Genomic DNA, 13,529 nt, shown 5'->3' with positions numbered 1-13,529 from the left:
CTTCCTATTTAAACTCTTTAGCAGTAAAGCTCACGCAAAACCAGTAGTAGTTTGCTTGCACTTCTACCCTCCCTAAATTCCTTAAATTCCCCTCCCAATTGAACACTCCGATCGCCCTTAACCAAGTTCACCTTCCTCACGTCAACAGCGTTTCCCTTGGGTCTCCCACGAGCTACTTAACCCATTGCTGCAAGGGTACTCGACCTTCATTTGACCTCTTATTTGCAATCAGCCTATACTCTCTCACACATCAAATTTACCCACCAACTTGAACTACCTGTGCCTCCCAAATGCATTTTCCATATCACCTGAGTTATAACAGTGTAAAACCTTGGAATTAAAACATAATAACTTTTTAAAAGTAATCAAGAATAGGATGGCTACCCAAAGGTCCTCCATCCATGACTTGAAAGTAGCTGTGGAGAACAAGCTCTTAAGAGCCTTAAGAGCTTGCTCAGTGACTTAAGAGTCACTGAGGATAGTGGCAGAGCTTGGCTCCAGGCTGATGGGATGTGTGGCCGCCTTGGGTGTTCAGGCTTGCTCCATTGCTTCCCAGACCACAAGTAGCATCAGTTTGGTGTCCCGTGTGCATCCTGGTGCAAATGCTAATTAGTCAGTCTTTAAGGCAACAATGGTTGGCCCTTCTTGCCCAGTGACAACCCTTTCCCCTCGGCCAGGGGAGTGGAAGGTAGCAACCAAGAGGCGTGGAGCAGCAGCATGGTCGATTCCAGGACAGGAGGTGGTGGATGCCACTCCCATCTCTATCAGCAACAGCTTCACAGCACTGACCAAGGATAGCATTGAGATGCCTGTTTCTGCAGTCAAGAGCATCCCCTGATCCTTGATGTCTTCCATAGGGGTAGTCATACTGGGTGGGGGGGAATCTTATTGCTAGGGAGTTCCAACATATGGCAGTTGATAGCCCCATTGCAGGAGAGGTCTGATAAGAACGTGACAAACCAGAGAGTTATATCCTACTGTATGCCAGGAAGGTTAATTCCTAATGCCACAGCTGCAGTAAGGGCAGTAGTCCAGGGCACAAATTGCTCCATGATGTGGTCGGTAGCCCATGTCGGCACAAATGATGCTTCCAGGAACAGACTCAAAAGGATTTTGGATGCCTTTAGGGACCTAAAATCCAAAGTGGATCATGTGCAGGAGGCATCTGATATGGACTTGTGGTTGTCCATATGCAGCATTGTCTCACAGACTGACTGCCGTGCTTACATTTGGAGTCGTATTGAGTCTCTAAATGGAAGGCTGTGGAAATTCTGTCAGGACATGGGGGCCAAGTTTGTGGACTTGAGACCAGTGTTTGGGTCTTATTGCGTTCCCTTGAACTGCTCTGGGGTCCACTACATCCCTCAGGCGTCAATTCAGGTCCCTCTAAGGATCTTCGAGCACTGTAGATATTTTTTAGGCAAATGAGTAGGTTAGGTAATGGGATAAATTTAAATTTAAAGATAAATGTCCCTGATAACGATATTATAAAGTGTAGGTTAATTAGTGGGTCTCACAATACTAGGTTACCTAAATAAATTTCTCGAGTTACGTACAGTGCTAATGAGACAAAAGAAAGATTCACTTATCAGAATATAGACTGATCTTGTATTAAGACACCCAAAAGAATCATAAATAACATCACCAGAAAGCAGACCGCAACGAACACAAAGAAGGTTCTAGACAAAGAGATAATATCCATAGTAGTAGTTAACTGCCGAAATCTACAAAATAAGATACCAGATTTTCACCACCTCATTCAGATATCATTATAGGAACTGAAAGTTGGTTAACAGATGATATTGCAGACAGCAAAATATTTTCCAAGTCCTTCACAGTTTATAGAAACAACTGACAGAATAGAGGCAGAGTGTTTGTCTCAGTCAAAAACCCTACCATCAGTAGAGCTAAGTTATTTCCTGATAAATGCATAGAAAGTATCTGGTGCTCAGTAAAAATACCCAGTGCAAAAAGAATGTGTGCATATTATAGACCATCCCATGCTTGCATTAACTCAATATTAGGTCTAGAGAGGCAGATAAAAAGCTTTATATCCCACAACAATTAGCATAGATTTATAATCGCTAGCAATTTTAATGTTCTCACTTTAGATTGGGATTCGTGAAGTTTTATAAATGGAGGTAAGGATAGGGATTTATGCAAGTCTCTCTTACTGACATTCACCTCAAATTCCCTACATCAATTAGTCACTTCACCAAAAAGGGGAAAGAACATTCTTGATTTATTAGCTACTATACCATATATAATAATATACCCAAATATATAATACCCAAAATATACCCAAAAGAGTCTTAAATGTAGGAGTTATTGATGGAATCAGTGATCACAGGGCTGTAAATGCTAAATTTTCCCTAAGCGTAGAAAAAATTAACAAACCTCAGAGAAAAATTTATTTATTTAATACAGCTGACTATAATGGCCTAAAACGTGAGTTGAACTGTACTTTTCTTAGATTTGACAAATTAAGCAAAACCAGGAGTGTCGAGGATACCTGGAATATTTTTCTTGCGATAATGCATTCAACAATACAGAGGTTCATACCTAGTAAATATATAAGAGAGAATAAGGACAGCTCTGAAGTAGGTACAACTCTGAAATTTGGAAATCACTATGATGGCAAACAGCATGCCATGCCAGAATAAAAAATGCAGTCAAAGATTCCTCTCCTGATGAAATCAATGAAACCTTAAAGAATTACAAAGCATCTAGGTCCACTGCCAAGGAGGCCTTCCAGAAGGCGCTATCAGAATTCAAAAGGAAAAAATTAGGTGAACAGTTGAATGATAATCCAAAGATGTTTTGGCTGTAAATCAGAGATGTGCAGGGAAAAAAGTCCACCATAAATTCATTGAACAATGAAAAAGGGGATAAAATAACAAGTAGTTAAGATAAAGCCAACATATTGAACTTATTCTTCCACAGTGTTTTCAACAAATGCTTCCAGAATGTACCAGAGAACCTTCGAAAAATATTTCTGCAGAAAATGCAAGCAATCTACTTTTCCACCCACGGAATAATTACTCCTTAAAAATATTGACCCCAACAAATCTCCAGGACCTGATGAGATACCAGCTTGCAAGTATAAAGAATTGTCATCTGAAATTGCTCCTTATCTAAATATAATTTTTAAGAAATCATTAGCAGAAGAAAGCAAGCCAAGTGCCTGGAAGATAGCTTCTATAAAACCTATATTTAAAAATGGAGACGGAGATAGAGAGTTACGGAGCACAGGTTGATGCATGCTGGTGCTAGGCCTCACAAGTGTGGTGTATGTTTGAAGGCATTCCTGCAAAAGACATATCTAAAGAGACATATGCTGACACATACTGGTAAAAGGCATTACAAATGGGACTTATGCTTGAAAGGTTTCCATGAGAAGCTGCACCTTGAGTGTCATATATTGAGCCACACCGTGGAGAAATCTTTTAAATGTGAGCTCTCTCCAAAGACATTCATTCTGGAACAGTATCTTTAAGGTCATATGTCTATCTATCCTGAAAAGAAACCATATGAATATGAGCTATGTTTAAAGTCATTCAGGCATAAACAGCACCTAAAAGGGCACATGTCAAACCATACATATAAATCCCATAAATGTTTATTCATGGGTTATAAAAAGATACAGCCTTCAAAGGAAAATAGAAGTGCATATCAATATTCAACTGATATCATTTAACGAGTATAGGGCTATCATTGGACATTCACTTCCATCTGCAATAGACAGTGCTTAGATAGAATATCAATATAGGGTGCTAGAATGGAGAGAATTCATTCATACTTGAGCTCATGTATGTTTCAGTAATTGTACCTAATTTGTTTATGTTAAAATTATAATCATTAATATTTTCAAACTATGGTTTTCAATGGAAACTAGTCAAAAGGTCCATGGAATGGCTTTTTGGTGTTAATATTACATGCAACAGCAAACTTAAACATGTATATTTATTGAATAAATATTTTGAGGAATATTAATCCATTTTCAAGAACATGTTCTAGGCATAGTACTGTTATCTTTATTTGTGAGGGTGCAGATATTGAACTGTAACATTTGCTTTCATACTTGGTCCTGGGTGATCACAACGTACTTCCTTAATTACAGTTGATGTGTCATTGACTTCATTTTTTCAGAGGTACTGCTATAACTTAAAGATTTTTGTGCCTTAAAGGAAGCAAATAAAGAGATTAATGGCAATCATTCACTAACAAGTTTTTAGCACATGACAGTTTGATGTGAAGTAGCACCAGGGAACTTTAATAATGTGAGTACTGGTTGCATTGTTTTAAAACTTAAGTTTTCTCATTTCTTGTAATAATGTATTGATCAAAATGATAAAAATTATCAGAGCTCCTCAAAAATAGCCCCTTTGATGCATCAACACACCAATATTATCTCAGTTCCTATGCTTCACTTCATATCCACTTACTTAAAGTCATCAACTGGCCCCTTGATCTAGATACATAACCACAGCCATATTTTTATAATCCAATGTGATCCAATTTTGGTATCCAAACTGGGATTTCACACAAAAACCTGTCTTGTCCCAAATAGACAAACTATTTTCAATTTAATATGAGTCAATTTCCACAGTAGCTGAAGAGGGCTAAATCGCAGACAAGCAGCAGTCATCTCTTAATAGCACTTTAACCCTCTTAGTGCGGCGAAGATTTCAGGGGTACTAGTGAGAAGTGCAAAGGGTAATTTAAGAAAATGTATCACCTTAGGAAAAAAAAAATTATGAAGTCATTTGTTTAGATATCCATATGCAGTTTTTTATTTTAAAATATAATATTGTAGTTATTAATGATGTAATACATTTACATCATCTGAATAATAAATGTAATTATTACAGTATCATAAATTTGAAGAATATTTATTTAGCAATAATATTTCGATTTTTAGACACAATACTAATATTTTTAAAAAACATTTTTCAATTAAACTACGATATTAAAAAATATAATAAAAAATCAAAAAGACATGTAGAAAATATTATAAATAAATAAAGAAAAACCAGTGAGTTACAAATTTTTTTGTCAGCCTCTGCATAGTTTGATTTTGTTGAAAAGGCTGATCTTACTGAGTCAAATTGGGACTTTTCCCCTTTCCTTGAGACTGCGGCAATGTGCTTACAATCTAAAGGCAGAAAAAAACTAAGTTCTAACTCACAGAGAACTGCTGACAATTTAATCCAATACACAGGGCGCAAATGATTAGATACGACGGACGGCAAGAGAAACCAAAATGATTACAAAGCAGTGCTCTCATTTCCATCGTCTCTACAAAGTCTGAATAAGCAGCTATATATATCAACACCATAACACATTCAAGAGATTACAAATGATCACAGATTAATTAGTAGCCTTTCAGTGGCTTCTCATAGTGGAAAGACTACTCAGCTAACAATTAGGCAGAGCTTCCAGGCATGTTCAAAACTGAATGAAAAATTATGGTAGGAATTATACTTTTTTAAAAGCATTTAAAATTGCTAATAAAAAATTTAAAAAATAGTTACGTAATTCTATGGAATTCAACCAATCGATAGCACAAAAATCATAAATTATTAAGAAATAAACCATAAGTTACAACGATTTAAACAAAAGCCAATGCAAGAGCCGATATATCTGCCCGCCGCACTAAGAGGGTTAAGGACCATTTGGTAATAAACACCATTCTTTTATCGTTTTTTGAATCTTCTATATTCAAGAATGCAGTACACTGTGATTTTCTTAATATAGCAATACTCTTCTTCTGCTATCACATCTGCTTACATTAATAGGGGAAAATCAATTAAAATTCTCATTCTGTAAAAGATTGTTAAGTTGCTGTCATCTCCTCAGACAAACTTCCATAAAAACTTCTTCTAAATTACAACCTCAATCTTCAAGCACTTTAAGTGCCATCTTTTCCTTGTTCTTAAGGAATGGGCAAATGATTGATATTTATCAATTGTATTTGAAAACCAGGGTAGCCATACCCTGTTCTTGTAACCTTGTTCTTGTAAAAATTCACATTCAATTTCTGTAGTTTCATTTATTTTTTCTCTGCTGTCTTCTCTTCTGCTTTTTCTTCGGGAATATTGTTAAAATTACTCATAAAATACAAGAGTAGGCCAAATAATAATGCACACAGCTTGTAGACCATGAACAAAATGGCATCAGAAGCACTCATGTTGGCATGTGGCAGTAACATTCCTGCTGGACATGCACAGATTTGAGGTGCTTACATTCATCCAGTGTATTTAAGAAGCAAAAGTATGGAGTGATGTTTTAGTACAAGAATAACTTAGAATCATATGAAACATGTATATCCCTTCATTGCAGTAATCAATGCATGTTATTTAATGTTTTTCTTTTTACCATATCTTCAGTGATAAGTGCTGCTCTATGAATAATAAGGATTATTATTACAGATACAGTTAAACTTCACCCAGCTAAATTATTGGCTATTTCTACAGCTATGTATGGACAAAGCAGGAAGGGCTTGAGATTGTGGCAAGGCTAACACACTGACTTCTCACCCAGAGGGCCTGGGTTTTAATTTAGCGGTGTTAAACATTTTTCAGAAGTATCTTGATCTCTACTTGAGGTTCTTTGTGGAGGGCACTTTGAGTGAGTCCGTTGGATGGGACGTTAAACTGCGGGCCCCTTGGTGCCTTTTGTAAAAAGTAGGCTTACACCCTTCATCCTTTCCAGTACCTCCCCTATGATGCAAAGTATCTCAGATGTTGGTAACCTCCCCTGCGTACCATTACTACTACAAAGCAGGATCAAGAATACTTCTGATTGCTACAGGAAAAAATGACTAAGAATCCACAAAAGTTGGTGTTATGATAATAATTACTACACATGTTTGTTCTGGTGTTCAATACTTATAAATGTTACATAGCAAAATTTAAATTTCAGTAGAGAACAGTCCTAATCATTGTCTTTTTGGATTACCTGGTATCGTCTTCACCAGTATATGAAGGCAGTCAAGAACATAATTTACTCTAGTAACTTGGCATGTAGTGAGTAAATTTGCAAAGGGAACTGAATGTTTGCTGTATTTATGCACAGACACAGACACTAGGTCAGTAATGCAAGCTGCAATATTGGAAAGGCCACATGCAACTTTTTTATTTACAATAGCAAGACAAAATGAGCAATATAATTGCATATCCCACCAAATTTAAAATCCATAAAGAGATGCTATTTATAAACTTCTTAGTAGCTGATGTTCATCATTGAGATATTTGTGCGGAGAAACAATATATAAATAGAGTGAGTGTGATGCATGACTGATATTGTTCAGAAAAAAGGGAAATATTAATTTCCTGAGGAACAAATACTTTGTCAATTTATCTGGTTACAAGGATAGTCTAGACCTGTGAAGAGATATTCTTTCATCATTATGTGGACATTGTTGCTTTGATGCCATTTTAATAAAGTCAGACTTAATGCACCCATGCCTTACTCTGTCTTTCTTGATTTACTATTCTGTCTCTGTACACATTTCACCCAAACATTTTAAACATATTAAGTTATCAATTTTTTGTGGTTTTTGCTGAATTGATGGCTGCAGGTTGTGATTTACAAATTGTATTCCATTTTATAGCCGCTTGCAGAGTGAGCAAAGATGATAGAACCAGTCTTAAAACAATAGTACTACAAACGTATATGCATGGAATGATGATCTGGACTTCAAAGACACCAAACATGATATGTCTAGCTTTACATACATGAACATACCCATACCTTTATATATATTACTCTGCAGACGGCCAACTTCCAACTCCTTTGGTGTATATGTTATCTTTTTTTATAATATTTGAGTCAATTGAAGATAATAATCTCCTAATTCAGATTATTACTATCAGCTAGCAGGAACAAATAATACTAGCACTGATTGCCTTTGAGGAGAGATTAAAACTTATGAGATAAGTGTACACTTGTATGATGACAGCTGAATAAACATGATAAATATTAGCCTGATAAGCACAGGAGTTATTAAAAACATTTCATGGAAGGCAGTTGAAAGTCCTGTATAGGCCCATGACTACTTTGTTACTTCCATTATACTCTTTTGCTCCAAGATCTGGAACATCATATGTGGGCAGCAGGGTCATTTATTACTGGAGGCAGCATTTGATGATATTTTTTACTGCTTCAAAAGGAAACATGACAATTAAAGGTTTGAGGGTCCTTGAAGTTAAAGGAAGAATACTACATTGATCAAAAAGTTCCCGGAATTTATTCAGAAAATTAAAAATACAAGTTTATTCATCTAAATCTATATTGTCCCCTTCAAAGTAATCCCCATCGACTGCAACACACTTATGCCAGCGCTTGATCCAATCCTCGAAACATTTTTTATATTCGGTTTTCGGTATGTCCATCAGTGCTTCCTGCGATTTTTCCATTACTTCCTCTCGGCTGCTAAAACGCGTTCCCCGTAATGGTTTTTTAACTCGATTGAACAGAAAGAAGTCACAGGGAGCCAAATCAGGTGAATTCGGTGGCGGTTGGATGGTATTTGTTGCATTTTTCGTCAAAAAATTACGAATAATGATAGCACTGTGCGACGGTGCGTTATCATTGTGAAAAATCCACGAGTTTTCTGCCCACATTTCTGGTCTCTTTCGGCGAATTGCTTCGCGCAAACGTCTCATAACGCACAAATAATACTCTTTGTTTACTGTCTGGCCTTCTGGCAATAATTCATGATGCACTACACCGTTGTAATCCATGAAAACCATCAGCATTGCCTTCTTTTTTGACTGAAAACGACGTGGTTTTTTGGGTCTCGGCTCATTTGGTGAACGCCATTCACTTGCCTGATGTCTGGATTGCGTGTCGTACTCATGAACCCACGTCTCGTCTCCAGTAATGATCCTTTTGATGAATGTGGGATCGGATTCAGCCTCGCAAATCATGTCTTTTGCGACGTCAACACGGTCTCTTTTTTGCATGAAATTGAGGTCTTTTGAGGGCACCAACTTTGCTGCTACACGACGGAAACCCAAATCATTAACCACAATGTCTTGGGCGGATCCATAGGCAATGTTCAAGTCCTCCGCTATTTCTCTGATGGTTAATTTGCGGTTATTGACCAACATTTCTTTTACTTTATCAATTTTTTCACCGACTTTCGATGTCGATGGTCTGACACTGCGTTCATCATCTTCAATTGACTCACGACCACTTCTGAACCCCTCGTGCCACTGGTAAACGACCGTTTTTTTTTAGAGAATCGTTGCTGAAACACTTTTCCAACATTTCCAACGTCCGTGCGCCACTAAATCTGTTTTTTACGCAAAATTTAATACAAGTTCGTTGTTGCAAATTTAAATCCATTTCTGCAATTTTAAAAAATCTCCAACACACACAGAGATAGATGTACTCTTGGCTTCGTAACTTTTGCAAATGTCAAGTTATGACACTAAGATTTAAAGGGAATATCAAGAACAGATGTACCAATTTAACAAAAAAAACAGAACTCAAATCGAAACGATGGGAGCGCCACACGGTGGTTATTCCGGGAACTTTTTGATCAAGGTAGTATGTGGACAGGTAAAAATTTAAAATTTTTTAAAGAATTTGAATTGATTTTCATCCACTATCCATTTTTGCATAATAGGTTTTCATTATTATCCATACAAAACTCTACACATTTAATCACTTTACTGAGTAGCTAATTATAAAGTGAGTGCTCATTTTTTTAAGGTCAAACAGAAAAGTACTTTTATCAAAAAAAATTATAACCCTGAAAAGGATTACATCTGTTAACCCTCTTAGTGCGGCGGGGATTTCAGGGGTACTAGTGAGAAGTGCAAAGGGTAATTTAAGAAAATGTATCACCTTAGGAAAAAAAACATTATGTGGTTATTTTTTTAGATATCCATTTGCAGTTTTTTTATTTTGAAATATAATATTGTAGTTAATAATGTTGTAATACATTTACATCATCTGAAAAATAAATTTAATTATTACAGTATCATAAATTTGAAGAATATTTATTTAGCAATAATATTTCTATTTTTAGACACAAAACTAATATTTTTTTAAAAACATTTTTCAATTAAACTACGATATTTAAATATAATAAAGAATCAAAAAGACGTAGAAAATATTATAAATAAATAAAGAAAATCCGGTGAATTGCAAATTTTCTTGTTAGCCTCTGCATAGTTCGATTTTGTTGAAAAGGCTGATCTCACTGAGTCAAATTGGGACTTTTCTCCTTCCCTTTAGACTGTGGCAATGTGCTTACAATCTAAAGGCAGAAAAAAACCAGGTTCTAACTCACAGAGAACTGCTGACAATGTAATCCATTACACAGGGCGCAATTGATTAGATACGACGGATGGCAAGAGAAACCAAAATGATTACAAAGCAGTGCTCTCATTTCCATCGTCTCAACAAAGTCTGAATAAGCAGGTATATATCAACACCACAACACATTCAAGAGATTACAGATGAAAACGGATAAGTAGCCTTTCAGCGGCTTTTCATAGTGGAAAGACCACTCCGAAAAAAAGAGCACACAATTAGGCAGAGCTTCCCGACCGGTACAAAACTGAACAAAAAATTATGGTAAGATTAATAATTTTTGAAAAGCATGTAAAATTGCTAATAAAAAATTGAAAAAATACTTATGTTATTCTATGGAATTCAACCTATTGATAGCACAAAAACCATAAATAAATAATGAAAAAACCATAAGTTACAGCGATTTAAACAATAGCCTATGCAAGAGCCAATATATCGGCCCTCCGCACTAAGAGGATTAATCAGTCAAATAGTTGTTTATAAGCATGAGCACATCCTCAGTTCCAGGAATTGGTAACAATGAAGCACATGTGCCTGGTAGTATTGCGATGGTTTCTTTATGGGAGCTGGAATGCATCCTGAAACATTTAATTAAGTCAAAGAAAACACTCTTTTGAAGGCATGTCTCTTCACTTCAAGACTGCTTGGTGCAAACCAGGAAACACTGTTGGAAGGGCAGAACCCTCAATATATTTCCAGATTCATAGACCACGCTGCCATTGATAATTGCATTACAAAAAAATCATAGATATTACTTTCATCATGAACCAGGCATGTTTCACTTTTCATTTTGAATAATTTAAAAGATATAAAATGAGAATAATTTTGAAAAATGTTTTATTTTTTTACAAAACAGTAACATTTAACAGTCATAGTTGATATAATATATATATTGTAACAGTACAGCAAATTATTAATAGATGCACTATTTTCTTCTTATTAAATCTTATTTTGGAAAAATTAACATGGAATATATGAATTAGTTTTTAGTAATTATTTAATTTTTCTGCAAAACATATCAAGTGAACTATAATTGCATTTTGGCAAGGAAATGTATTAACAGGAAGAGCAAATAACTATTAATCAATCCTAAGGATTCTAGTGCAATCCAATTTTGTCGCTCATTCATTCTTTGGGAAATGGATGTGAATTTGCAGTGTTAGCACCTCAGTTGGTTATTGCCTCTTTGTGTGCAGTCTATTATCTGATTAGGTTGCTTTTATATATAAACATGATGCCTTACTTCCAAATTTGTCATAGACTGATTTACATGTTTGAGTCTGCAAGTGAATGTTCTTTAGAATATGTCTCATATTCTTATGATTTCTCACCAAAGTGAATGGACATGTGTCTTTTCATGACTCCTTTTTGGCTAAATGTTTTACAACATACCTGGCACTGGTAATGCTTTTCACCAGTGTGAGTCAATGTGTGTCTTTTAAGATCACCTTTTTGAGAGAAAGCTTTGGAACACACACCACACTTGTGTCTCCTCTCACCCGTGTGTGTCAATATGTGAGTCTTAAGCGTGCTTTTTAAAGAGAAAGCCTTAGAACATATTTCGCACTGGAATGATTTATCACCAGTGTGTGTCAACATGTGTGTCTTCAGAGCTCCATTTTGTACAAATGATTTAAAACATACATCACACTTGTATGGCCTGTCACCATTGTGAATCCCAATGTGCCTCCTTAGATCACCTAACTGAGAGAAAGCTTTGCAACATATCTCACATTTGTGTGGTTTATGGCCAGTGTGAGTCAATATGTGAACCTTAAGATAACTTTTTTGTGAGAAAGCTTTAAAACATGTCTCACACTTGAAGGATTTCTCACCAGTGTGAGTCAACATATGTTTCTTCAGAGCTCCATTTTGAAAGAATGCTTTTAAACATAAATCACACTTGTACTGCCTTACACCAGTGTGTGTCCTCATGTGCCTCTTAAGTGTACCTGATTGAGAGAAATCCGTGGAACATATGTGGCACCTGAATGACTTTTTGGCAGTGTGCGTCAATACGTGCATCTTTAGAGCATCTAATCGAGAGAAAGCTTTTGAACACATGTCACATTTATGCGGCTTTTCACCAGTGTGTGTAAGGATGTGATTCTTAAGACCTTCCTTTCGACGGAATGCCTTTGAACATATTTCACATTCAAATGATGCTTCAAGAGTATGTGCTGACATGTGTCTCTTTAGCGAACCTTTTAAAGAGAATGCCCTGGAACATATATTACATTTATGTGGCTTTTCGTGTGAATGTGTCATTACGTGTTTCCTAAGGTAAGCCTTCTCTGTAAATGCTTTCCAACATATTTCGCATTTGTAAGGCCTCCCTGAAGTATGTGTCAACAAGTGGATTCGGAGTTCATTCATATTTTGGAAGTGTCTGGAGCACTGTTGGCATTGATTTTCCCTTTCAACAGAGATCACTGCCTTGTTGGAGGAGGAGTGTAATTCTCCACCTTCCAAATTGTCCTGCAAGGATGAAGAGAAACACCATTTTCTTGGCATATAAAAATGAAATTTACCCTTCAAAATCCAGCCATATTCTAACATCTTGAATTTTAAATTTGTACAAAGCTGTATAGTGCATTTTAAATTTGGAAATAATATTTCCAGTGACAACTACTTCATTCAAATGAATTTTCTTCTCTTCAAATAATCAATTGTCTACTTATGAATCAAGCATTTCAATATCACTTTTAATTAATATGTGAAATTATGATAGCTCAGAAATTATTACAAAGAAATAACCAAGATATCAGGATAAAATTTATACTGCACATTAATTGACCTATATAAACAAGGCATTGTGTGGCATTTGTGGACTTGGAGAAACCCCTAGACAATGTCAATTGAAGAAAATATTTACGATCCTAGAAGCAGCTACTAAATTACTGTACAGCAGAGGAAGAGTACTGAATAATTTCTATGAGAATGAGGTAAGAACCTTGCCAATGAAATGGAAGGAAAGTGGAAGCACAAGTAAACATTGAGTTTGACAAGTAAAAAACCCCTTGCCAGTACTCTTTTATGCATATCTACAAGAGGCAGAAGTACTCGGCTTCAAAGGAATCAAGAAAAATGTAAAAGAAATAAACTTTCATTGGTATGCAGATACGGTAATAGCAATGACATGAGAGGACCTGCATGCAAAGCTGAAAAGTATGGAACAAGTACTTTGGCAATTTAACTTC

The 13,529-nt window shown here is 35.9% G+C and overlaps 1 protein-coding gene across 1 annotated transcript; it reads right to left on the bottom strand.

Moving 5' to 3' along the window:
* Positions 1-11,421: 11,421 nt before the first annotated feature.
* On the bottom strand, positions 11,422-12,728 carry LOC139691456 (zinc finger protein 431-like). Its single transcript, XM_071589273.1, has one exon. It carries the CDS (start codon positions 12,703-12,705, stop codon positions 11,647-11,649), a length of 1,059 nt encoding a protein of 352 aa, XP_071445374.1. The 5' UTR covers positions 12,706-12,728; the 3' UTR covers positions 11,422-11,646.
* Positions 12,729-13,529: the final 801 nt, after the last annotated feature.

The sequence above is a fragment of the Hetaerina americana genome, unplaced genomic scaffold (assembly GCF_022747635.1).
Source record: "Hetaerina americana unplaced genomic scaffold, ioHetAmer1.1.p SCAF_357, whole genome shotgun sequence".
NCBI classification, from domain to species: domain Eukaryota; kingdom Metazoa; phylum Arthropoda; class Insecta; order Odonata; family Calopterygidae; genus Hetaerina; species Hetaerina americana.
The sequence above is the reverse complement of the archived record's forward strand: the minus strand, read 5'-3'. Positions and strand labels throughout refer to the sequence as shown.